General features: G+C 39.1%; 1 protein-coding gene across 3 annotated transcripts in view; it reads left to right on the plus strand.

Annotated features, from left to right (window-relative positions):
- DCAF5 (DDB1 and CUL4 associated factor 5) overlaps positions 1–27,230 on the plus strand; it is a 76,704-nt gene that overhangs the window by 31,460 nt on the left and 18,014 nt on the right. For all 3 annotated transcript variants that reach the window (XM_068398550.1, XM_068398551.1, XM_068398553.1), the window contains exons 6-7: positions 10,433–10,646; positions 24,860–24,926. In XM_068398550.1, the coding sequence (XP_068254651.1) occupies positions 10,433–10,646; positions 24,860–24,926 (281 nt within the window). The remainder of the gene's footprint in view (positions 1–10,432; positions 10,647–24,859; positions 24,927–27,230) is intronic.

Below are 27,230 nucleotides of genomic sequence, written 5' to 3' on the forward strand. Positions count from 1 at the left end.
ATTTTAGTTTCCAGGCTCATACCTTCAAGGTATTTGATCGTTAAAGATCATATGAGAAGAACAGAAGCAGCAGTTATTTTCTGAGAAACGCTCATGACCATGCTGAGTTTTATCCTTTTTAGCTCACCTTCCTGAGCTCACTCTAAAAAGTAGCTGTTGCCTCGTTTCATCTGTGTGTTACCAAGATATCTAGTATGTTGGCTGAAATACTGAGCTTCTGGAAGTACAAGTGTGGGATCCAGTATTGTCGATAGATGTGTTGCAGGGGATATTAATCCAGGGGGTAGCCACAGGGTTTGCTTCTGACAATGAGAGTAGTGAGCTTCAGGGCTCTTTAGAGGCTAGAACCGGTGGATTGGGAATTTTATCAAAGTAGCATCTTTGGTTGTAATTGTTTTTTCCTTACAGGTTTTTAATAAGATCTTACATGATGGCTACAGGAGTGGGATGGCAGGAACAGTATGTGGAGATGTAAGGTTTTTCTTCTACTGTTTTGCATTTTGACCCTGCATGTAAAGGAAAGAAGCTTGTGATTCTAATCACTTCTAATGCACGTGCTTTGGGATTGCCAAAGCCGGTGTAGATGGAGGGAGTCCTCTACATCATTGAATCAGCAACCACCTGTTTAAATTATTTCAGTGCAGTAGAAGAGTGCTGCATGTTTCTGTTTAGAGACCTTTGTGAGTCCTGCTTTGAGCAGAGCGCTGTTATTAGTAAGTGTAGGAAAAATGTGTGTATCTTGGCTACCACTTTTTCATTGTCAAGCTTATCAGTTCATTTCTTTCCCTTCCCAGTTGAACCATTTGTTGTGAATTTTGACTAACTCTATGCTGCTTAAAGTAATTCGTTTAGCAAGGTTATAGTATAAGAAATTTTAAGTGCTATTTAGGCACTCACCGGTATGGGTCAACCACACCACCTCAAATAGTTCAAATAACTATTTGTCTTCTCTCGCAGTTCAGGAAATACAGCTCGTCCCACACGTGTATCATCCTCATCTGTTTTGCTTCTGTGCTACTGAGGGAGCTCAACTGATCTGTGTGTCTCAGCCTAGAATTTGAAGCTCTTCGACCAGGGCCAACTTGGCATCTTGCCCCAAATAACAGAAACCTAAACTTAATTTTTTTTTTCCCTCTTTGTTTTCCATTATTTCTTAAAAGTTCCTTTTAGTGTCATAGAAAGTGAGCTGATTGTTGCTTAAGTTCATGGGGATTGAATTATTCTTTGGGATGTGTTGAAGGAACTTTTGAATGCTAATGGCATCTGGGGGGTGGTATTTTTGGGATGGTTTTTTAGCTTTATTTTTCTCATTTTAACCATAAATAAACCTCCAAACTGTTTGCCTCAGGTTTAGGCAAAATCAAATTACTTCTTTAGTGTTAGAAACATCTAAGGTAGTCTCCTCTGCCTTTCTAGTAGGGGGCCACCGAAGAAGAAAGGGAGTACTTGGAAATAAGCCTTTTTGACTTTGGGCAAAGAGAGGTGGTGACAATCATTAAGGCTTTAGTCACGCTGATGACTTAAGTGGTATTTCTGCTGGGAAGAGCCCTTTCGTGCATATGGACTCCTTTTTTGTGGTTGCCACTTTTAGCCAGTTGATGCTTTTTTCTTTTTTTTTCTTTCTTTTCTTTTTCCCTTTTAAAGACAGAAGTGCTGTGCTAAAGTTGCAAAAGATGTACATCAGTGAATTTATTGTTAGATATTTTTTACTCTGAAGCAAGCGATCTTTTCTGTTGCTGGTGTGAGCACCAACTAACAGATAGTCTAGAAATACTTCAGTAAGTGTGCAAGTCTGCAGAATACTGCCTGGTATTCAAGTGTGTGGAGCGGGTGCTGTAGTCTCTTTTTCCCACCTTTATGTCTTGTCCTTATTGCAGAATTAACTAGGACAATACTGTAGGAAGGGCCCTCTCACTTAGCTTCTGTTTTAGATGTACACGTTCCTTATCTCATTTACAGTCCTGCTTTATGCCTGACTTGTCAGCCCCTCTTGGGATAGAGGGTTTAGCTTAGCTTTTTCTATGTTTAGGCTGGTATCCTCCCTATAGTGGAGTGTATTCAGGTTAGTCCACTGGTGTGCAAACTGAAGATCTTTAATTTTTTTTTTCAATGACAGAATGAAAGATTTTTGACTTTCCTCTAGCATCGCCAGATTTGTTTATCAAACACACAGCTGAGTTTTGGAGTACTGAGGTTCAAATTGTATAATAAAAATGTGTATTGTCAGTAGTTCAGCTTTTAATTCTTTTTTTGTTCTCAGATAGGGCTACGGTGACTACTCCTCTGTTCAGCTTTTCATGCCTTGATTTAGTAGTGTTCTCAAACCTTCATTAGTTAAAAATCACACTATCCATTGCAGATAGTTAGCCCTTCATCATATGCATGAGGATTTTCTGTTTGAAAATTAAACTTTTTCACACCTACCAGCATCCCTACGCTAGCCTTGCGTTGGTTCTGGCCAGGCACTTTAAGCTAGGTACTGTCCCTTTGCTCTGTGGGATCCAGCTTGCTCCCAGAAGCAGCCGTAGTATTCAGGTTTATAATTTTCAAGAATATAAGTAGCTTCATGCAGTAAACAAGAAGTCAGGAAACTTGGTTTTGTTTCAGTGTTGGGTAGGTCTGTTGATTGACCTCTCTTGCCCTCAGTTTTTTCTTGTATCAAGGAATGGGAATACCACCTACTTCAAAAGCCTCACAATGCTTAATCTTTTTGTTAGCTTTGAAATTCTCTAACACACAGGTCTTTCTAAAGCAAGAATTTAAAGTGCAAAGTTGCAATGCAAATTTAAGAAGTATAAAATAGTAATCTGTTGTTCAAAAGAAGCTCTAATTTAATGGGTTTTTGTAGCCTGCTTTCTTAAGGAAATAGGTCTCTGATCATATAAGCCTTCCCCTAATCACCTTTATGCCTCATTTCAATGAGGAGGGAATTAAAATGAGGAAAGGCATTAAAAGAGATACCAGTTTCGGTTTAAAAAGAAAAGAAAATGAAAAAAAATTTTGGTGACTGAATACAAGGGAGAGATCCTCTTAGTGCTTTTACTGGGGGAACAACTGAAATGTTAGTTCAACCCTATTGTAAGACAAGGGAACTAGTCTTTGAAAGATCAGTCCATGTGAAGCTGTGGTGGAACCAACTTGATGAGACCAAAGTTGTGTGTGCAGTTGCATTCGGTTAGTTTTACATGATAATTTCTCTTCATTTTATACCTATTAGAGGCAAAAGCTTTACTGATCAAAGACTGGACTGTGCTTCTGCAGGAGCATCTTGGATCTTGCCCCTTTTCCTGTCAAAAGAAAGGCCTCCTTTCTTGTTGCTGCTCTTTTCTTTAATTTCAGCTTTTGTAGCTTTGGTAAATTAGAAATTCATGCAGCTTTGCTAGGGAAAAGAAGGGAGGTGGGTCTATATATATTATTGGGTGAGAGAACAAGTCTGTGGCTGATGCTACTCAGCTCTCCTAATGCAATACAAGAACTGCAACACAGAAACGTGTGTAGGACAAAATGCTTGGTAGGACTGCAGTATTGATACATGACTGGTGTTTTGCATAGACACTAAGAGGTGAAAATGGATTACTCTTCAAGCGGAATTACCAACTTTCACACTCAGATTATTTTTCTGAGGTAACATTCTCTGGTATCTGTGTTCTTTGTGTTATACTGACTTCGATGTGTGCTTCGTTTTGGAAACAGCTACTGTTCCTTCATTTGGCCTAAAGGTCATCTTCCCATGCCATGTCTGGCTGTAATTGCATATTCTCTGTCTGGTTATCTGATAGAACCTACCCCTTTGTGTTTTGCTGAATTTAGCTGAGCAGTGTTGTCTCTCACAGTCTGTACTCAGTCCTAAAAGGTACTATTTCTGAACAGGCTGAATAATGGACTCTGACTGTAGAATGTAGGGATGAGAAAAGGAGAAAAATGATTATGTGATTTAGCTAGTTTGCTTGTGGTTGTTGGACAGTTGCTCTTTACTTTGTATTCTCTACTTTCTTTTCTTTTTCAATCTGGCTAAATGTTTTTTTTTCTTTTCCTGCAAAACTATTTTACTGTCTACTAGAGCTTATTTATTACTTACATTACAGTGACACTCAGATGATTCAAGCAGAGAGTGAAAATATGACAGTCTTATGCCTGCTGACTGTCAGATCTGTAGTGAGAGCAAGCCTAGGACAGTGAGAATGTTTGGGAACAGGTCTGTAATAAGACCAAAACAAACCTTGGATAGAGCTGGAGGAGGATGTAAAACATTTAAACAAACAGGGGTTTTTTTGTTGTCATTTGCTACTGTCTTGATTGCTGTAATGGCAGAGGTAATCCTTAAGTCCTAAAAGGATAAAAGTAATACAGATGAGGGGGAGAGTTTACTATACTTTATGCCTCTGTTCTTGTAATCTTCCTCAAAATACTGAAATTCTGTAGTGTTTTTCCTGTGAATGAATGCAGAATAAAGGAAAACATGAGGCTTTCTGGAGAACTGCCTGAGATCACTGGTGAAGCAATATTAGCATTCAGTGATTCAATTAGATCATAAGGGCCAAACCATGCAAGACTTTGCTGTTATGAGGTCTGGCTGCTCTGGGCACTTAAATCTGGTGATGTTTGATGTTCTTAAGGCTCCAAACTCTGAAGTCAGTTATCAGATAAGAATCTCTCGTATTAAAAAAATTAATAAATTATTGCCTTCCTGGTTTGGGGGGGAAGGTGAAGTTTCTGTTCACCTTAGAGCTTGCCACACATGGAAGTATATTAATGATGGTGGATTCCTTTTTATACTAATTTACATGTTCCTGACACTAACAGTAAAGACCAGAAGCAATGACACGTTCTTGAACACGCAGAATCTTCACCCTAAATTCCCTACTTTTCTGGTCTTGGTGGATGCAGTTGATTTCACTTGTATGTTCTTTTTGAAGGAAGGCAAAGGTGTTTAGTTTTGCTAACAATACACAGCCTTTATTTTATTTGGTTATCCTTTAAAGTCCACGCAGATACCTCTTACTTCCTGTTAAGGATTCTGGGGGATGTAGTTCTTGAAGAGAGTTCTTGTAAAGGTAGTGACATAATCAAAAATAGTGATGACAGAATTTAGAAAAATGAGCATGTTACTGAGAAATAATAAAATCCTGAGTATGGCTTGTGTACCTTTTTAATCTTAAGAGACTGATGGACTTCCTTCACATTTGTTAACACTTCTGAATACATATAGAGAAACACTTTGACACAACTTAGCTGCTTTTCAAAGAAACTATCTTGAGATTTCTGTGAGACTTGTAATCTACTTTAAAAAAAAAAAGTATGTATGTTAATTGATCTTGCACTTGCTTTTCTATCATTGATTAATTTGTCTCTTTCTAAGTGTTTGCTCCAGACTAAATAAGAATGGTGTGTGTTTTTACACCCACAGAATAACTTTCTTCCAAATAAAAACCCAAACCTTTCTGCAGTTTTCCAAGCCAGTGTTCTGTTTGCCAAGTTTCATTCCAATTCTTTTTGCACAGTTAGAAGTTCCTCAATTTTGTGGTTACAGAAATGCTGACAAACACAGTTGTATGCAACGGTGTGTATTAGTTACGAGCATTCAATTCATTTTTTCCTTTTAAGGTCATTCTTTCATTAAGTTAGTTTCACACACTGCTGTTCGTGATATGAATGCTTTCTCCCTTCCTTCCTTCTCCCTCTTAAATGACACTCATTTCCCAAGGACAGTGTCTGTACTGCAGATCATTGTCAGATTCATAGCTTATCAAGGGAAGCTATTCAATGGTTTTATTAAATGGTTCTATTTAATGATGTCATGCATGCTACTTTTATTTTATTTCTACCAAGACACTGATCTTCTCTCAGTTTTAATGGCCACTGTCTGTTGCCAAGCTAACTTTTGAATAGCGTGGGTTAAGCTTATGTTACCACTCAGGCAGTCGACTTTCCAAAAAAGGATGAAATAACTTCTTTGTTTAGAAAAAGGGAGAGAGGAGGAGAGGGAAACGCTTGTTTCAGGTATAGACTTTTCCTGCAAATTCTGAGTGCAGTGAGACTACTTCTTCCCCCACCCCACTAGCTGCCAGTAGAAACGGGTTTGTTTACATTAGTAGTGCTACTCTTGGATTGAAAGCCTTCCATTGTTTGGCTGAGCTGGTATTTATTTAACACTTGAGTTCTGCCTGTGTGCAGCGTATCCAACTACGGAAGTGACCATATTGCACATAACTGTCCATTCTCTCCTTCCTCAGCCTCCCTTTAGCTCCAGCATGTGTGCTTGGATTGTAATGTTCCATCTGTGGACTAAATATTTCTCTTAATCATGCAAGATAGCTTTTTTAAAAGCAGAAGTGCGTGTGTCTCCATATTGCTTCCAGAGCTGGTAGGCAACATCAGCATTCCATGGCTGGCTGGCTGAGACAAATTTGGAAGCAGACTAAATCCCAGAGTAGTCTGGGTTTGGATTCATAAAGACAACGCCCCTGGCAGGAAGGGCACCCATCTTGTTCAGAGATGCCCTTTTAGGATTGCCTTCAGATTTCTCACTAGCTATCATGGTCTGTGACTTCGAGAGCGGAGTATTGCTATTAGTTTGACGCATCAGTAAACTTTTTAGTAACTGTAAGAAGGTGTTGCCTCTGAAATTCCTTTGCTGGAGCATGCAATAAGGAGCAGGCAGAAGTGGCAGTTCTAACATGAGCAACATATCCAAGCATGTCTACACTGCCCCACATAATCCTGTGTGAAAAAATCCAAAAGTAGCACTGACTAAAGGTACAGAGCAGCACCATGATGCAACTGGGAAAGTGGAGATAGTCATCTGAACACTGAACTTGCTTAAACACAGCTCCCCCTTCCTCTTCCCTCTCCACCCCAAACAAAGAAAAAGAGCAAAAGCTCTGGTTCTGATTAGTTTTAAGGTCTTTAGAGCTTCTTGATTCAGACATCCTCTTTAGTACTAATGAGTATTAGTACTGGTTTAATGCTGTAAAAAATAACATAACTTCCCCCAGCTTCTTTCTTGGAGATTGCTGACTGCTTTTGTCCTGCAATTTTGATGGAGATGGAATACTGTAGAAGACATCTTGGGCAGTTATTTTCTTTCCTAAAGCCAGCATGGTTATTCTATAATCAACTTAATTTTATAATGGAAGATACTGAAGTCTTGGGGTTCCTCAGTTCTAAATACTGCTGCCATATGCACTGCCTGCAGTAGGAGGCAGAGGAAGAGAGATTTCTCAAGTCCTTTATGTCCTGTATTTGTGAACTAGGTTCCTAGCCTTTCTGCCAAAGTGGAGCCATGAGCTGTACTCCCTCCATACCCCACCCCTATCATATTTCTGACCATATTGCTCAGACATTCTCTCATAGGAGTAGAGAGAGCAAATATTTCTCCTCTGTTTGGGTCAGGAAATGGATGTTTGGGGGAGTTTGGTGTCAGTTTGTCTCTCTTCATGCCCGCCTAACTACCTGCTGCCTCTTTTCATAGCTTGTTAAAGGAAAATACTGTGCAGTTAATTTAACAAACCCTTTCAAAGAGGCAGAGAGGAAGCAATCAGGACACAGAGGGATGGGGAAAACAGAAAACCACTGTCTTGTGATTAGTGCAGCAAAACATTGCACTTGGAGCTATAAAGCCTAATTTTTGGGGAGAGAATTGAGGCAAATGGGGAAAGTCATCAGCATGTCACTCTTCTATGTGAATGGCAAATGGGTACTTGAGCATTTCTTTCTCTATCAGCCAAACTTAGCCCACTGCCTTTTTTTATTACTGTGGGGTTTGGTTTTTTTGTTTTGTTTTCTTTTCTTTTTCCTTTGAGCCAAATGTTCAAGGAACTGCAGCACAAACTGTATTTGTATTACACGTGTGGCTGAATTGTGTGGAGTGAGGGTATGAGGTAGGCAAAGCTGTGGATCTTTTGAGGAGTCTTAACTATGCAGCTCCTTAATTCTAGACTTCTCATGTGTGTATGTGATCATAATTTCTGAAGTTCTAGCCTTTCTTACTTCATTTAATTTCTGAAGTAAAATATTCTTTTAGAGTTTTATTACACTAAAGTTACTGAAACACAATACAGAATTCAGCTCCAAGAGGTGTTTTCTTTGATAGCTTTGACTGCTTAATGAAAACATCTGTAAGCAGAATAGAAGCTGGTTTAATGTTACACTACTGTTACTGTAAAATATAATCTCAAAATATTTCAGGCAGGGCATAATAATAGTAACCATGGAAACTCTGCTTGAAGATTTGAAAGGATGGAGCATCTGGTAGGCTTGCTCACATGTAGGCAGGAGAGAATTCCAGGTTGCCGTTTAGATTGAGAAGGAGAATTGGTAATGAGGAGAGGGGCTTAGTCTTGGTACAGCAGTGGCTGCACCTTAACATTAAGTCTGGTGCATATATGTTATGGTGGTGTTATCTATGGTGGAGAACTCGTATATTTTTGTAGAACAATTGACTTTCTTAGCCAGAAAAATCTGAGTTTATTTCTTCTGTGTGTTTTTTGGGTTGGGGTTTTGGTTGGTTTTTGGTTTCTGTTTTGTTTTAGTTTGTTTTGTTTTTTTTTTATTAATTTTTGTGGTGTGTGTTGGTGGGTGGTTTTTTTTTTTAAGGAAGTGGAAAATTCCATAGAAAAAAATTTTGGCTTACACAAACCTATCAGGAGAGGGGGAGGGGGGAGAAAAAGTGTGTGTTTTGGGGGTTTTTTTGGTTGTTTGGTTTTTTTTTAATGCCTGACTGTTTTGATCTAGCTGAGTACTTTATTGATCTTGATGAATAGAAACTAGGGCTGATGAGGAGGATCCTAAATCCTCATCTCTAAGGTTACAGCTTCTACTATTAAATTTTCTCATGTTTTTATTAAAAACCATAAACACTATAAAGAGAAGCTCAGCGGCTTTACCTAGGAGGAGGAGAACGCGGACACATGTGAGAGAGTAGGACTCTTCATGCTGATACACGCGTTCAGAAGTTTTGGTGCCCATCTTGAAGTGTCACTAGTTGGCTTTGAAAATGTGACTTCTGGTTCCTTTGTGGCACCCTGGCTTTGACTGTTCAGTTCACAAAGTGTGTGTGTGTGAGAGCAGTGTATTTCTAGTGCATTCATTATGTGGAGTCTTCTATTCTGTTTTTGGTTTTGTTTAACTCTGGCTTAGGAACAATAGTTTTTTAACTATACAGTATCTCATGTAATGATGCATGCTTCAACCTGCATGGAATGTGGCTTCCCGTCCATGTGGAGTGACTCATTTTTCACAAATGTTGGGGCAGAGGGCTACATCAGAAAGTATAACGCATTAAAATCTATGAATAAACTTCCCTTTAGAATCTGCAAATTCTGTGCTGGCATGCCTTGTATGGTCCAAAAGGTGCATAAAAGTCACAGCTCTTATCAAGATTTGAATGGGATTGCTAAAAACCTGTTAACAAAAGGTTGAGCTCTGGTACTGCTTAAGGAGGCTTCAGTGATCACTGAACAAAAAAGGGATGAAATGTCTTCCTTTGTCTCCCTTGCCATACACACAATCATTTCAAGTACAGGGATTGCAATAAGTCTTTGAAAAAAACAGAAAGCCCGTACAATGGAAGTTGAATTTCAGGTATGCTTTGATTATCTTTAGGTTCCTGGGTAGAACAAATTCCATATTGTTATTGTTTTAAAGAGAAAGCCTGGAAACTTATGACCCTTTGTCTTTGTCTTGTCTATGTCAATAAGAACTGATACAAATACTCCAGCTCTGATCATACAGCCTTATATGGGACAAGGAAACTAATTCAACCATGTGAGGGTTTTAGGTAATAGTGTCACATGGTAGTATAATTGTCTTGCCTACTTGGCAATATTTTTAGATGAAGCAAGTTTGAGATTAGCAAGTTTGAGATTGTTAGTAAGATGGCCTTTTATTTAAGACAGGTGGAACTGATTGTAGAGTTCAAACATCCTCTGATGCGCTGTAGAAATGTAAATAGAAGCAGAAGTGAGATAATGGTCAGAATATCTACAATAGGAGAAAATGCCATCCAGTGCTAGGGCAGAGCAAAAAAAAAGTTTGGTCTGGCTGGATTCAGGCACCAGCTGAACAAAAAGAGCTGAGTGCTGGTGGGGTCAGTCTCAAATGCAGGCATCCTAGAAGTACAAGAACAGCCTTTTTAAGGCTAAGGCTACTTTGTGAGACTTTACTCCTATTCAGGAAATCTATTTGTTATTAATAAAACTACTTTCAGTTTTTAACTTTACTCTTCTGAACATATAATCTTAGCATCTTGATAGTTTTTCAGGTTTTGAACCATGTTTATTCAGGAATTGATGCTTTGAAGCAGAAACTAAATAAGATTATAGTTTACTGGGCTTGTTTGAAATGACTCAGTAAAGTTAAAGAGAGTTCTGTCTTTAAGTAGTTCAGTTCATATGCACGGCCCATCTCACTTGTTTCCTCTGTCTCTTCCCAGTTCGCTGCTCCGCTATGGTGGAAACCTCTCCCTTCAGAGTGCCATGAGTGTCCGGTTCAACAGCAATGGAACCCAGCTGCTGGCACTGCGTCGGCGCCTTCCGCCGGTGCTCTATGACATCCACTGTCGGCTGCCTGTCTTCCAGTTTGACAACCAAGGGTACTTCAACTCATGTACCATGAAGAGCTGCTGTTTTGCGGGTGATCGTGATCAGGTAATAAGCAACCAATGCTGTCCTGAGTTTCCATGAGTGTTTGAAAACACCTCCATAAGGTTTTTTTTTCTGATTTGGGAGATAAAACAGGAGGCAGGACACATGTAGGCTTACCTCAGAACTGCTTTGCAATGTAGGCTCTGAAAGAAGAAAAACATATGCCAAAGCACGTGATAAATTTTACCTCTTGTTTGATGTGATCTAATACTTAACTTGGAAGGCAATATTCACAAGAAAATAATCTGCAGAGGCTTTTTAGGTCCAATACATAGGATTTTAGAACCGTGAGTAGACATCATCATCTACATGTGGTAAGGAAACATCTTCCTTTCATTTCAATATTGCTACTGAGTGCAGCAGAGGCAATCCTACAAAACATAAATATTGTGGATTTATAGAGTTATTGTTTCTTATTTCAAATTATAATGTTTCTCCTTTAATTCTGTACTACTGGATCAGATTATAGGTCTTTATAGTTCAGTGTTCTGTAAGTGGTGATGGCAGGTGGTTAGGAAGGAATAGTTTGTTACTTCACTGAGGCAGGACTCTGTCCCTGCTACTAATCACGAAGAAACAGGTCACACATAAAGTGACTAACAGCAGTTTGTATGATTATAGAGCTGGATATTGTCTTTGGACAGCTGCATTTAATAACCACTAACACTGTTTAAGGACAAAAAAAATATTTTCAAGCTATGACATCATAGAACTAAGATCTGAAAATTTCTTTGCTGTCATCAGTAAAATTCCTGTAGTCAGAATTTGATTATTAATTCTATTGCTACTGCTGCAGGAGGCAGAGTTGAGCTTCTTTCTGATTAAAGTAGGAAGTACATTTACATCACTGAACCTGAACAGTGTTTCTGAGTTTTACATAGTTTTTGGCAGAAGGAGTGTGAAAATGCAATAATGAAACCATTAAAAAAAAAAGTCATTTACTATAAAGAATGGGCAAACACATGTATTGTTTAAGAAGAAAACTGATGATGATTTGTGGTCCATTATATTAGTCAGCCTAAAGATAACACTCTTTTCTCCTCTGGAAGTCAGAGTAGACCTGTGTACATTCTGACATACAGTTTAGCTTCTCATCTGTTCCTGAAGATCTAGATAAAAGCCTTAGTATCTGTTGTTGTGCTTTCTAAGCCATTTTCTTCGGGGTATGGTGTTACTTTAATGGGAAGAATATTGCTGTTCTGTATCAGGTTGATGCGGTGCTTCAGAAGCCTGCATTTTTTTAAAAGCTCGATATTCTTTAGGCTTGACAGGCTTTCTGTTCAGATAAGTAGCAGCACATAATGCTACTAACCATTTGGAAATTAGAGCAAAAGACATTTATATTCCCCTATAAATGCCATAAGAAGCTAAAAGGGAAGATGAAGTTTAATATGGAGTATTAGAGAGATGTGGAATTTGACATTTAGATACCTGCTTGTACCCATCCTCTAACTGGAAGGGAAAAAGATAATGAAGAAAATGCCAACATGTGGTCCAACTGTATATGTCTGAAACTGTCCAGTAATGCTCAAATTCATCTAAGATTGTCAACACTATGGATAGTCCTTAGGGACTGCCTTTTACAGAGAACCCCATTCCAATCCCAGATGCATCTAGAAGAGAAGGTTAGAGTTGGAACCTACTATAAGATACACAAGATGAATAAAAAAATTTACAATGTTTTTTGAAGTTTACCCTTCTATACAACTACTATGCTTTTGCTTTTTGGTGAGTTTTGTAAGTATGAAATAATGTATACAAGACTCCCCCCACAAATCAGAATTCACTAAAAAAAAAATCTCTTTACAATTTAATTTGGTTGCAGCCCCCTCTCCCATTTAATATATTTAATACTGCTGTCCTTTGCCTTAAAAAACAATGTCTTTCATTCAAGATCCGTGCAAAGTGAGCTTCATAGAATTCCTTGCTTCTATTTCCTTGTAGGATCAAAACTGGGCTAAGGCTCATTTGAAGGGATCTAAGGATAAGAAAGTTCTGTTCAAGTTATGAGTGGCACTTGTGGTTGGAAGGCTTCTTCAGAAATTTTCTCTTGTTGCACCTCTGATTTTCTCTGTCTTCAATTTTTCTTTTCAACTTTATTAACTGATGACTCAATCTTTTTTTCTCTTTTAAGCTGTCTTAAATAGTTAGGTTTTAATACTTAATACAGAGCCTAGTAATTTAAAAATTTGACTCTTCTGTGTTCAAAAACTATTATGTGTTGTCTGTACAGTTAGTTCATCTGATAAAATTGCATTTCGATTCTATATTTTAACCCTAACAAGAAAGGGATATCCTTAACTCATCAGGGCTTAGAATGCAGTTGCATCAGAAAAAAGTGCACTGCTGAAAAGGGGAGGCCTTTCTTATCCAGCAGAGGTGATGCAAGACCTTTCACTGATTCAACTTCCTAACTTGGCAGAAGCATTTACTTATTTTTCTGGGTTAATGACTTATATTGACACTCAGAGAGCTCTGGCAAGCATTTGAATGCAATATAAGGAAGGGATCAGAGATGGAGAAGATGGCCTTTCAGTGCTCTGAGACTCAGCTCCTCACAGAACTACAGCCTTTTTTTAATCTTTCTGTGAAATTTGTACATGGAAAATGGTTTACTCACAGGAAGTTTTCCTGTAAATCATGACCATCAGGGTCTAAAAACCCACAACTGTTAGTATCTTAGTGCTTGCCTTTGAAGTTTGCTGTATCACAGTGGTGAAAATCTACAGAGAAGGTAAATAACACCATTTTCTATATGGAGCTGTTGGATTCTAATATGGCAAAAATGAACAGATTCCGAGCTGCAAGCACACAGCTTAGGAGTTCTCTTAGACATCCCCCTTATATTTTAAGAAATTAAATACTTAAGTTCCCGTAACGATCAGTTGTGTTATTCTTACTTTGACAACGTATGCATGTTAAATTAGTACAATTTCTTTGCACAAATAAAACACAGACTACTAGTGGAGGAACAGTTTGATTGGTTTGTCTATGGCTCTGTCTACTAGTCTTTTCTCTAGTCTTTTTAGTGCCCACAGATTGTGACAGGTACTCAACAGGACTTGGATCCAAAGCTCCTGACTTGTCACTCTGGAGGGGAGCCTGCTACCAGCAGGTGTGCCATGGTCTTCATACCAGCTCATTTTATTGGAACATCTGTCATGCAAGTAGATTGAAACCTCTTAAGAAAGAATTAAATACCATTAGTGTTTTAAGGAACAAAACTCAGAAAGATTCATCTGTTAACCCCACTGATTTTTTTTTTTTTTTTTTTTTTTAAGTTTAAAAGAACACATTCTGATGTGCTTAGATGGTTTTGAGTTGTTGCAGGTATTTTGGGTGTGTGGATTGTAGCACAAGCGAAGTGACTGGGATCTTGGAGGATGAACAGCTTTGCTTCTTTCTGTGTCCATGCAAACTCTTGTTTTCCTTCAAAAGCATTATTGCCCTAGTCCTTGTGAACCTGATTTGAAAATCAGCGAAGAGTATATACAAGCATTTTCCCTAGAAATGCCACAGTCAGACTTTTCGTGTTTCTTACAACTACCAGAACGTGAGACGCAATGTTTAGCTGGTGTTTTATTTGCACCCATTTATAATTGCCTTCATTTGCTCCTCTCAGGATTCTGTCTTTTGTCCATATCATGAGTGTAATGACCTCATTCACATGACACCGATTTTTTTTTTCTTTGTAGAAGAGCTCTGATATTGATAGGTAAACGCATTCAAAATTGTATGCCGTTTGCATTACTGGGAGCTCACTTGAGTCATACAGCTGTGAAAGGGAGGAAGGATAAGATAGGCTAGATGGATCAAGCATGACTCTCAGCTGCCCACTCCCTCTGTTGGCTATAGACATTTATGTGAGAACATAATCTGTCCATCCTTCTGGTACAGGCATCCAGGCCCAGAATTTTGAAGGCAGTTTATTTATGCACCTCACTCCCACTGGCTTTACCCTAGTGTGCACAAGTGTTTGTTTACATACAAATCATAACGTGTGAGAATCTCAAGTTGTGTCAAGGTACTGGAGGAGTTTCCATTCTGCTTGTCTGTGTTAGAATTTGGGAAATGTTGTTTAAATACTAAGGGTTTTTAGTTGCTAGACTAGTATGGAAAGTATCTTCTTGGATCTGAGGATATGGGAAGAACTAAAGGGCTTCAGGTAACCAAATGCATTGTTAAGTGTAGGAGCCTCAGAGGCCGTAGTGATGGGCAGCAGCAAAAAAAGCCTTGCAAAAAAACACTAAACATAAAAACCCCTCTGAACTGAAATAGACCAAAAGCTTTCTTGCTCAAGAATTGTTGCCTGTGTCACAATGATGAATGCTATCAGCTCATTCCTTTTTTCACTGTGCAGATAATGTGAGGTTCTAATACGCTTGTAGCTGTAAAAGCAACTGCTTATTGCCCGCTTTAAAAAAGGCGGGGGTGGGGAGAAATAACTTGTACCCTGTGAATCAAACAAAAAGTGTCTTGACTCTGGCATGCCCTCAGACATTACATCACCACTCAGCCTTTTCTGTTGACATTATACTGGTACAGGAGAGTTTCAGGAATGCACTGCTCACAGTACGGCAGACTGCTTCAACTCCCTATAAAGTTACAGCCTTCATTATGTTGAAGTCTGTGTGCTAAATAGCCCTGGTTAGGGACAACCCAGTTTTTAGCAGGACAGAATTATTACATGAATGTAACCCTTCCAAGAACAGGATTAGCTGTATAGGTGCCAGGGGTCTTATATGGTTGTGCATTGCCTTTGTAAAGAAATAGAACTTTTCTTCTGTGTTCTTCGTGTCATTTAACTTAAAGGCCATTTATCTCAGGAAATAGAACTTATCAATGTGTAGCTTTAAAAAACAGAAAGAAAAAAGGGTATTATTGTTCTCAAAAATATATTGTGAGTTTCCTGTGCATGGAAGACTTCTTAATGAATAGTGGCTTAATGCAGTCAGTATTTCTTAATATATGAAAAGCACTTGGTGTGTAAATATGGTGTGCTTGGATGAAAAGAAAGTCAATGTCTTATTCTGTCTTAAATTGGCTTCTTCCAAGAATTACTGATGAGGTTGTATTTTGGTTTTTGCTTTATCTAAATGGCAGTTTAAATCCCAGCTAGATACGTAACATTACATACATATAAAATAAATACATAAGTAATTTATCTGGCTATGAAATTATTTATTTATTTATTTCTTACCCATCACTTTTGGTAACTGATGTGGGAGGGTCATACTGAAAATGGCTTTTCAGAGTCAAGGTCTTGACAGAAGGGGCTGGGAGTTTTCTTTAACCCTTCTTATTCTGATCTCCTCTTCCCCGTTCCCTGGAGCATCATGGCTGCTCCATTTCCTGTCTGCCTTCTCTTCGGCATTCTGTAAGCCCCTGAGGGAGGTTTTTAGACCTCTGGACAGTGATATATTAGCCTAAAGGTAGCCATACTGAAGGTAAATTCTGGTGGAGTGGAACCCTGACTCAGGAGACTTTGAGGTATGCAGGCTTTTGTGTTCCTCATAGGTGCATCACAGGAGGTCTGCAGTTCAGTAGCACCCCTTGCTGAACTGGTGAGAGGGAAGGGAAGGGAGAGTGAGCAGGAATGCACTGCTAAAAGTGACACACAATGGGTGCTGCAATGACAGTGTTTCTTGTTGAGCTGTTAAAACTAGGCTTTGTCTAGCTACTGAAAAAGCAACTATGAATTGTGGAGGATTTTGACTAATAGAATATTTGATTTAATGTGTATTTGAAAAAGTAAAGTAACAGATGGCTGAAGAAAACAAAAGAGAGCAATTGGGGTACATGCAGTTTCAGCCATGTACAGAAGAGTCCCCTTCATATGCTCAGATAAACTTGTTGCTTTTTTTTGGAAAGTAATAGGAATATTTTCCCTGCCATAAAAATCCACAATAAGGGTTTCTAAGTTGCTTTTGTTCATGAATAAAATTACTGTTATGACCTTTCTGCAAAAAGGCAGCTATAAAAATGTTGATGGATTGTTTCTGATGATGCTTCTGTAAGCATTTAAAAGTGCCCCACACAGAGTTGGCTGCTTATAAGATTAGGGATTTAGGGAGTGGGAATACAAATTTTTGGCTTTGAATTTTATGTAGGAGCAATTTTACTAGGAGCAATTTGTGTTTCTCCAGTCTGCTGTGTCACAGCTTTTCTTTTTGCAGTTCATGAGATAGGTGTGTTTCTTACTGAGGAACAAAGTTTCTGTTGTAAAAAGCCTTTGGACATACCTTAAGCTCTTTTTGTGCCAGTTTCAACCTTCCTGAAAACCAGTACAGGTTGCAAGCTGCTGTCCTGGCTAGTATGAAGACATACAGCTGTTTTCAAAGCAAACAGGTTTCTTTATACCACAATGCTGTGAGCCCAAGTTGTAGATTTTAAATTTTAAACCTTTTAAATTTGTTAAATATTTCACAAAAGATACGATTTGTGCCCCAGAATTTATTACAAAGCAGAAGATAAAAGAACTTATACGTATACTTTCTTGTAGGTAAATGATTTTCTTAACCGTAAGTTTTCCAAAACACATTTCAGAAATAACTTTCCCAGTTATGTCTCTTCTTACTTTAGGCTTTGTCATTGAGAGACAGCAACAAGAGGTCAATAGCCTGCACAAGTAACTGCTCTTTACATCTTCCTGACCCTACACCCTGGTTCACTGCCTTGGAGGGAGCAACAACTTAGTTGGTGACAGTGAGAGCTTCTAAAAGGAGAAGAAGAGGCAGCCATTCTGACTGGGGTTGCCGCCTGAGGGTACAAAAAGACAGTATGCCATTGAGAGGGGAGGTCCTGTACTTTACTTGGGCTGTACTGACACACACCTGACCCCTATAAAAGCTCGTTGAGATACATACATAAATAAGAAGAAATATATTGAATGATTGATTGTGATTTGTATGGGATTTTACTGTTCTAGCTACTGAACCAGACCACTGCTGTGTCACGAGCGCTGATGTTGGCATAAAGGATGTAGGTGGGAGCATACCTAGTGAGGAGGTCAGCAGATGATTGTTAGAGCAGCTTTTCAAGCTGTACTCAGTGGGAACTGTATACTAAAAGCCTAGATTCATCAGCATAAAGGTAACAGCCGGACAGAAAGATCAGGAATCACAGAGAGATGGAAATATTTGACCAGTTGACTGTTGTTTATTTCTTAATTGTTTAAGGAAAGGAAAGGAGTGCTCTGCTCTGTGGGAGATCCTGGTTTGTTTTTTTTTTCCTCTGGAATTGCCAGTCTCAACAAACTGTATTATCTTGTTGATTCCTTGTTTGTTTGCTTCTTGTTGCTTTTTTAATAGGAAAATGTCTTTTCTTCCTCCATAGATGTGTCCTTACCTTGTTTCCCCTCTGGTCAGTGGGTACTTTAGCAAAAGAAAGATGATTTGAAAACAAATCTGTGGGTTTTCTACCTGCAGGAAATGCAGACTTAACACTAAATTATGTTGAAATTATAAATTAAATATCAGTCATTTTAAAAAAATGGAGAAAATAGCAGGGGAAATCTCATTTATAAGGAAGATGTGTAGACCAGTCTTGGCATCACAAAAGGCCCAGAAACAGCTAAAAAAAAAACCAACCTTGGTTGTTTTCTGTCAAACATTTTTCATGCAAAATGTGCAATGTATAGCAAGACCTGTGTTCATGGTTGCGGCATTTTATATATATACATACAAGCACACAGTATATATGTGTATATGAGGTGACCTTTCTTACTTTTTGCTTTTATTTATTTATAGCTTGCTTTCTTATCCCCTTTGAAATAGTTCCATGAGAAGCAGATTGTGGTGATTTCATTGGGATTTTGTTGGGTTCAAGGATGAGTTCTCATTTGGCTTTCGTGATGTTTAGTAGGGGTGTGTGATTATAGGACTGCCTTGCTCTCAGTGGCTACTTACAGGATCTCTCTCCCTCCTCTGTGTGGCTGCCTATTTGTAAAAGAATATTTCCATGCAGTCCATAATTCTGGAACCCCTGGGTCCTCTATCAAATTTGAAATTGGCCATTAGGCTTAAAAGTTCTTGGAGATGGAGAGATACCACAAAAACCAAAATAGCATAAGCCCCGTTCCCTTAGGAAACCTTTCCTCCTTGGAAAAATACACAGTTTTTTATGTTCTTTATGTAAATTGATTCCTTCTCCAAAGTGCTGATTGCTATGAATTTCAATCTCTTTTGGACAAATAATCAATGTTTTTCCAGACTTCAGTGATGCTTCATGTCAAACTGTGGTTTCCTGAGTGCATATCCCACCACAGAGAAGATGTGCAAGGCAGCTCTTCTCATATGCTCAAGAGCAGATAAGACTTCAGCCTAGCAGACTGCCACCAATCCAGATTCTTTGTCTGTTGTCATAGGAAAAAAAGCAAAAGCCTACACCCCACCCATGAGTTACATGAGTTACTGTGTTACAGGCAATATATGGAGGGACTGTACATCCTGCCTTTTAAAGGAGCTGTGAAAAGCACCAGCAGAACTGTTTCAAATTTAGATGCCTCTGTGCTTCTTCCCCAGCATGTGGATTTTGCATTATTTCAAGAAGCTAAGGGACAGCTCGCTAAAAGCCTGAGAAAAATTCTGTCTGCTCTGATCTTTTCTGCCCCAAGTTTCATTGGCCTCTGTGAGGAAAGGACAGACATGCTCAAGTGAGTGGGAATTGAGGTTTAAGAAGTTTAGTCTCTTTCAGAGCTGACTTGTTAGTAAAGCTGTAAGCAGCAGCATGGAATTTGAGTCTCTCTACAAGCATTTTCCTGTTAGTAACTTAGCAGCAATCACTTTTCAAATGGTTATCATCTCTGTACCATTATCCATGGTCTCATTCATCCATTTATAATTATATGGTGATGATGCTTTTTGTTTTGTGTTTTTAAGACAAATTCTCCTCCATTCTTCTTGTTCTCCCATACATTAGTAGCGCCATCCAGAAGACTTGCTGATACTCTTGGAAAAATGATCCATCTGCTGGTCCCTTGTCTAGGGTCAAAAGCTTAAAAATGTTTCTGATATATGTCATAAGTACAAGGAAATTTTATGGAAACAGGAAATGTGGGTGTTAGAAACTGTAAAATAAGGTTTGATTTAGATAAATTTTATTGAAATACTCCATATTCACCTGAGGAGATGTAGCTTGTGGGATTTTGAAAGCTTTCAAACTGGCAGTGGTAAGAACAAGAAAAAAATTCCCCAGAGTGGTAGTACTCTGCAAAATGCAATGCTACTGTTACGAGAGTATAGCAGCAGCGTATTAGATCTGCATTTATTTATATCTACTGCTGTAATTTCCTTGGGGAGAGAGAAAATGAGAAGAGTTACAGTGGAATGAGTGGGGAGCGCTCATCCGAAGTAATTCTGCCAGATTCCTGATGATAGTTCATTTTAAGCATTTTATGCTTACTTGGATCTCAAACTGAATTTGTGTTTTCTCCAGCAGTAGACTCTAACCACGCCTGAGAGTTTTCTTCCTTCTAAGGCAAACTTCTGAATCAGCAGCTTGTAGTCATCTGGAAGCCTTTTCCTGTCATTGTTGCTAAAGCTAGACATACAAGCTGATTCTTCCCTTCTAAAAAAACTCCAAAATAATTATGAGCAACTGTTTTTCTGTCTAATCTCGTGTATTCATGTGAATATTGTGAATGTTGATTTCCAAAGTCCTGGTCAGATAAACAGCAAAAATGCAGACAATGAAACAGGTGGTTTTAATATTGGTCTCTTCCCCCAGATGTCTGAGCATCTGAGCTCCCCACACAGTGTATGGTCTGATTCAGAATTCAGCACTGCACTGGTTCCTGAGGTTATGTTCTGCTTGGAGTTTGTCTTTGGGGGGAGGAGCGCAGGAGGAGGAAGAGTGCACACTGTCTTAGCCATTGACTTATCTCTGTGAACATGCATGCATTTGCCTCTCACTGGCTTGCCTCTGTGATTTGATTATCTAGGCTTTTGTTCTTTAAGTGACTGAGCAGAAGGTACTCTGCTAGGAATTATGTTTCGCACATCCCCTCAGGACCAAAAATCCTTGGCCGCCATTAAAGTGGAGTCTAAGCCTATGCAGCATGACATTTTTTTGGCTACTCCACCCCAGCCCTTTCCTTTTCTTTCCTTTCTGTTGCTTCCTTTTAAAAAGTCTGCTCCATTCCCTCAGGATTTTTGCCTTATTAATTAGGGCTTGGTGCACTTCATAGCAATTATTTATTTGAATTTTCTAGTAGTATGGACTGTCTTTTGCGTTTTCTCAATCCTTATTCTCCAACTTTCAACTAGTGTGGAAAACTGTTGGCTTATTGTTATAATGAACACATCAAAGAAAAATTTTCACAGATGATCATGTAAATGTCCTAGTAACATCAGTCCAGCTGTGCTCTCCAGAGGCCTTGTGTTCCCATTGTCTTGTGCAGAGAGTACTAATAGGAATTAAGTTTCTTTTTCAAATGTCACAGAAGAGGTGTGTTTCTGGCTTTAGCAGCTTGGGTGTTTGCTCTTGAAGCTTCAGCTGGCACATCTTTCTTGCAATACCTGCAGTCGTGAAGTTGTGCTTCTGGTAGTCTCTTGGTCTCTGTCTGAAAAACCGTGTTCTACTTCTCAGACCTCTATCAGCGGGTCTTACAGAAAAGGACAAAACAAATGCATGTGGGGATTCAATTCTATATTGTGAGAACAGCAGGAAAAATTGTACCCCAGAGGTATCCTAACAGGGAGTGAGAGTGGAAAACAATGCTGACTGCTACAGAGGTGGCAGTGGAATGGCAGAGATACCAAATAGTTGGATATTTTGTGGAACATGATCTATTCCTGATAATTATTGTCAGAGTTTACTATCAAAATAAAATTTGAATTTATAGAAAAAGTTTGCAACTCACAGCCCATTGCTTACAACATCAAACTTGTGTAGATGACTTTCTCAATTAATGCTTTTGGCCATTACTGATGGCTGTCTCAGTTGCAAGACTAAACCTGTAAGCACTTCTTCAGAACAGCTCAGATCCTGAGCTGAGCTTTGTTCTGTGACTAGACATAAATTGGAATGGAGATGCTTTATTAATTCCTACTTATTTTCTCTTAATTCACTCCAGAATACTTTGGCCAAGTGCATTTGATTGGTGCAAATGTCATTAGGCTGGAAAACAGTAATGAATGCTTTTAAGCAGGTGTTGCTTTTAAGTAGGTAGAAACTATCTCAGTTGGAGATGTTGGATTGACTGTCTCCAGCACTGGAGATATTCAAAAGCCATCTGTACGTGGTCCTGGGCAGTTAGCTCTAGGTGACCCTGCTTGAGCAGGGTGGTTGGACCAGACGACTTCTGGAGGTCCTTTACAGTCTCTGCCATTCTGTGATTCTGTGAACTACTTTAAGATACTTTGCCCATTTCTTTCTTTAAATTCCCCAAATTGTGACCACCTGAATTTACGCAAGTCCAATATATACCACCTTTCTGGGGCCAAGTGGCAGTGTTTGTTACACTCCTCCTGAATGTGCTGTTCCTTTGTGCTCAGCTGGCATTTCCCTTGCTGTGACTTGTGACTGTTGCTTCCTGAGCATCCACTGCATGCCTCTGAGAAGAGTCTGTCCCCAGCTGCTCTGTACTCCTTCAGGCAGTGGGAGACTGTTTGGATCCACTCTGTCCCTTCACTTTCTCCTCTTCTGCTTAAATAAGGCCAGTTCACTTAGCATGTCCTCACAGGTCACATGCCTTCAGCCCCAGCAGCCCTCCTCCACTCTGTCCAGTTCATTAGTGTCACTCTTATATCAGCAGATCCACTCTTGTATCAGGACCTAAACCGGACACAATACTCCAGGTGTGGCCTCAAAAGTGCCAGGTAAGGGGAGTAATCACTTGTCTTGACCTCCTGGTTACGCTCTTGATAGTGCAGTCAAATTGCCATTAGTCCACATCACTGCAAGGGCACCCTAAATTTTGCTATCTCAAAGCAAGACGGAGTATACTTGGATCAGTGTTCTTTGCAGGTAGTACGTTCTTGTTTGGTGGGCAATGATATACCAGATTTCCTAGAGAGTTTGGCTATTGATTCTTACAGGATACACAGTGTGTTCCTCTGCAAATCGGTTTTCAAGCTGATTTGAAATGTCTCACAAATACTTTGTTCCCTGCCCGTACGTAATGTTTTTTTTCTGTGTTGTGTGCCTGGTGCAGGATATCTGAAATCTGTCAGCTTGGGGCCTGTCATTGTTGATAGGTTTGTTTGAATTATGACATAAAGTGGTAAATGACTCTCATATTGAGGAGTTGTTACAGCTTGCTTGGCTTAAAAAAAAAAGGGGGCGTTATGGTTATAAATTGAAGATACTGAGCTTTCTAGCTGTTTTAAAGTCTCCATTTTCCCCCACATGGCCTAGGCAAGCCAATTGCTGCTTCAAACGCAAAATTTGGTAACATCTTTATAACTTTAAACAAGACTTTTTTTTTTTTTTCCATGTAGCATTTCTTGTGTAACAAAACGTATTAGAGGTGCGTGCTTTCTGGTTGCTGGGAGGTTGCCTGTATGAGCCCTAATTTGTGTAGTTTTGGCACAGTGGCTCAGCCTGCTGTGGGCTAACATTTATGAGCAGTCAAATGAAAGGGAAGCACATATTCCTGGCACCGTCAGGTCCGTTTGGCAGAGGTGAGCTGCCTAAGTGCTTGAACGTGTTGGCTTGTATAAATAACTTTTGGCTTGGAAAAGACGGGTCTATGAGTGATGCAGAACTAGTGTGCACAAGTTTTTAAAGGAACTTTTGTTTGATCAGTGCTCCTTATCTGTCAGAAAACGAGCAGAATTGCATTCATAAGTGCTTACTCACATCCTTAAAAATAAGAGAAAAAAGAATTGTTGGGTTGTGATAGTAGGAGACCAGAGAAGGGATTTTAGTGGTTGGTTATTGCATTTTTGTGGCTGGAAATATCCAAACACTGCATGAACATAATTAGCATTGCAAACAGAATATATGCAAATTTATAGCAGTTTTCTCCATGTTAATGTATATTTTTTGTTTATTTGCTTCTCAGTCCTGTGTTATTCCAGGGCTTCTGTCCTCACTGCTCGATGTTACTTTGCCTAATGAGTTTATGTATCCCTGGAGAATGAAAGACAGAAACCAGTTATATTTGAGCCAAACAAAACAGAATTTGTCCCCTATCAAAGGTTAGAAAAGGGACAAACTTGCTCCATTCCTTTCTTTTTCTCCCTTCCTTCTACCCTAATAATAATAATAAAATGAAAAACCCAGCTTCTTGACTGTATTGATTAAGCAGAAGCCTTAAGTCTGTTGAGGGCTGAAGATTTACACTGCCTACACAGGTATAACTGGAACTGGAATCTGCCCTTGGTTCCACTACGTGTCACCTCATCTCTAATTTGGGAGGGAAATAAATGACAGGGAGTACAGTTTATTGGAGAAGAGATATTTGGAGACAAGGCACAGTTTGTGGCCTCTTGTAACCAAGAGGTGTAAGCTTTTTACCGTGTCAAATGTCACCTGTCATTCCAGTGCATGTTTGTAGTATATTAAGCTACTTCAAATTGCATACTGCATAAACTTCTGTACAATAAAGAAATTGCTTATCGTTCATGCACTGTTGAAAAAGGGCAGCCTTCCACCTCATCAGAGTAACTATAACCAGGAAAAAAAATGAACAGTGTGATAAATGTGCTTTTCTAAACCGTTTGAGACTTGCTGACAGTGAATGTTTAGCTTTGTTTTCGTTCAGTGTTCAAGATTATCCTCAGTGACTGACTTTTGATAGTCTTCAGTAGAGTGATGAGCCAGACATGTTATGCTTGTGTGTCATGGACATGCTAGTTCTCTTCTTAGCTATGTGTTTGGTGGAATTTTCCTCAGTAGTTCAGGAGATGAGAAAAAAGGATTAAAGACTTCGACATTAAAAAAAGACCAGAGTTGCAGGCTACAAGATGTGGGAGTTTGATCTAGACATGCTTGTGTTAAAGCCAACCAAAATCTGTAGCCTTATTTAGCAAAGAAAACATACACTTTGGGAAGTAGGCATTAGATACATGAAGCAAGCTTTCGAATTCTGATCCGTTTATATGCATGTGACGTTTTTGTGCTGGTACCTCACCCCCATTTAAGGGTAAGTGCAAAGAATGATACAGATTATCTTTTTATCATTTTTGGTTTGGAGAAACTAGGTCAACAATAAAATAACATAATTCTGATGATACTTTGTGCTAAACTGCTTTTATTTTTACTCCTAACAGTACATCCTTTCGGGCTCTGATGACTTCAATTTGTACATGTGGAGGATTCCTCCAGATCCAGAAGCAGGTAAGTTTTGTTGGTTTGGAATTTGGGGAGAAGGGGGCAGATGTCTGACAAATACTAGTTTGTTTTTTTGAAAAATTGCTGTTCTCACTCAGCCTCTGAATCTAGAGTAATTCTGATGATAGCTGGATGGGGAGAATTTACAAATGCCTAATCCAGTCTCTGGATAACAAATGAACAATGCCATTTAAATCATCTATTGTACTGATTTTATTTCTCTTCTCATATAACGATCATGTAAATCTTCTAGATGAGCTGATGAAGAGAAAGAGCTGTGGCTGAAGCAGGTTGCATCTTTCCTGCCTCTTGTTTACCAACTCTGCTGCTTCTCAGCTGATCTGAGTCCACTGAAGAACTTAGGATCTGTTACTAAGAAATTTCATCTCATAACGAAGCTTGCAGCATAAAATGGTGCTGGGTTCACAGGCTGGTCCTTCAGCTCCAGTGTATTGACCTCTTCCCCTCTTTCTTTCCTCTTACACCAAAACCCTCCAACTGATATCTAATGCAGAGCAGTTATGATCTTTTACTTTCTGGGTGGAGGAGCACTCTCAGCTGGTGGAAATGACCACTTTTGACTCATTTCTGACCCTTCCCTGTGCTGGGGCAGACAGGCTAAGCAAGCAGCACTAGCTCAACTCTGGGAAAGTATAGGAGAGGGGTGTTAAAGAAAAGCAGCAGCGTGTGTGGGATGTAACAGTGTTGCAGATGCTACAGTTGGTCAGTGTCTAATTTGATATTGTCTGGTGTTGTGTCGGATTTGGCAATATGACATCATCCACTGCTATCTCTAAGCCATACAATGTCAGAATATCTCTTCTGTTGAAACAAATAGCTGTGCTCTTTTGGAAGGGTGTTGAATCTTGATTGAAAGACTCAAGACTTTAGGAAAATGTACTACCATTCTTATTTTTAATGATTCTGACAGTTTAAACTGTACATTTCAGTCGTATTAAGTACAACTGAGTGCTATCCTGTGGTCCCAGGTGCTTTAGCAATAGTGAGAGCAAATTACAAACTGTGTTAGAGGTAAAATGAAAATATTTTGTTTCATTTTCAAAGGCTGTTAATCACAGCTGTGTAATCCACAGCTGAGAGGATGACTAGCCTCTAAAAGGTTTGGTTAACGGCAGGGTTTTGAGGAAAATGCCATTCTGATTTTGGATTGCTTACTTAACCAACATTTGATGTTGCAGTCCAGAAGTCCTGAAGATGGTCCTGCTAAATATACAAGTATCTTGGCCTCCTACCTTTGTGTAGGGTTTATAGAGGCTTCTCCCTGCTTTCCTTTTAATTTGTATGATTTCCTTTTACATTTGACACTGTTTTACTATTACTTATGGAATTTCCTCTTAGTTAAAACAAAGGTTACATACATTTAAATTAGTTATTTATCTGTAAGTTTTTGTGTGGGCTGTAGAATTACGTTTTATGCATGTCTTATACTTGTCCTAACTCCATTTGTAAATTCTGGATTTGGGATTTTCTGCTTATCTGGCTGTGATGCTCTTGAAAACATTTTTCCCAGGCAGCTGCAGATGACAAACTTTTTATCTGGGACCTTTCCACAAAGAGTGATAGCTAAAGTTACCACAAAACAATGTCGTATGTGCTTTGGTCAGCTTTCTTGTTTCTGATTCTTGTAACTTCAGGAAGGGTATCAGTAAACTTGCAACATTTCAGTTACAAAATTAATTACTTAATGTCAGTTGCCCTCAGTGGTTGCTTAATGGGATCAGAAGATCCTACAGTAGGAAAGTGTATGTCTTAGTCTCTTGTAACTTAGGCAGCTCTCTTATTGAAACATTTTAGTAAAACTCATGAGCTTTGTTTTGTTAGACCTAAAGTTTTGGCTTCTGTGGCAAGTAACTCATCCACCATCCACATCACCAGTGACAGGCTTATTGAAGCTCTTCTCTTCTTCATTCAGCTCTTCTTGAAGGGTTGTGCCTGTTCTGAATGTGATGAAACATCCTTTCTTAAATCTCATCCTGTGGTTCAGAATGATTGTTCAGCTAGAGAGGTTGCTGTGCTTCCTTCTTGGACAAAGAGTCCTGCTGTAGGCATGTGGAGACCTTGGAAACCTTCTGCTTCAATGGAAAACTCCTTGTGCTCATGTTCTGGCTTAAAATAGGAGTGTCTTTGAGTCTGTGATCTGAGGGGGTGGAATGTGGTCTTTCATGTAAAATATTGCACAAACTAGACAGGATGATGTAATGTCCTGTACTGTTGGTTGGTATTTTAAATAAAAATATCTCTCTAACTGATTTCTACCTTCCGGTTGAATTCAGACATTGTGTTGCTAGA

The sequence above is a fragment of the Nyctibius grandis genome, chromosome 4, assembly GCF_013368605.1.
Source record: "Nyctibius grandis isolate bNycGra1 chromosome 4, bNycGra1.pri, whole genome shotgun sequence".
In the NCBI taxonomy this organism is placed as follows: domain Eukaryota; kingdom Metazoa; phylum Chordata; class Aves; order Nyctibiiformes; family Nyctibiidae; genus Nyctibius; species Nyctibius grandis.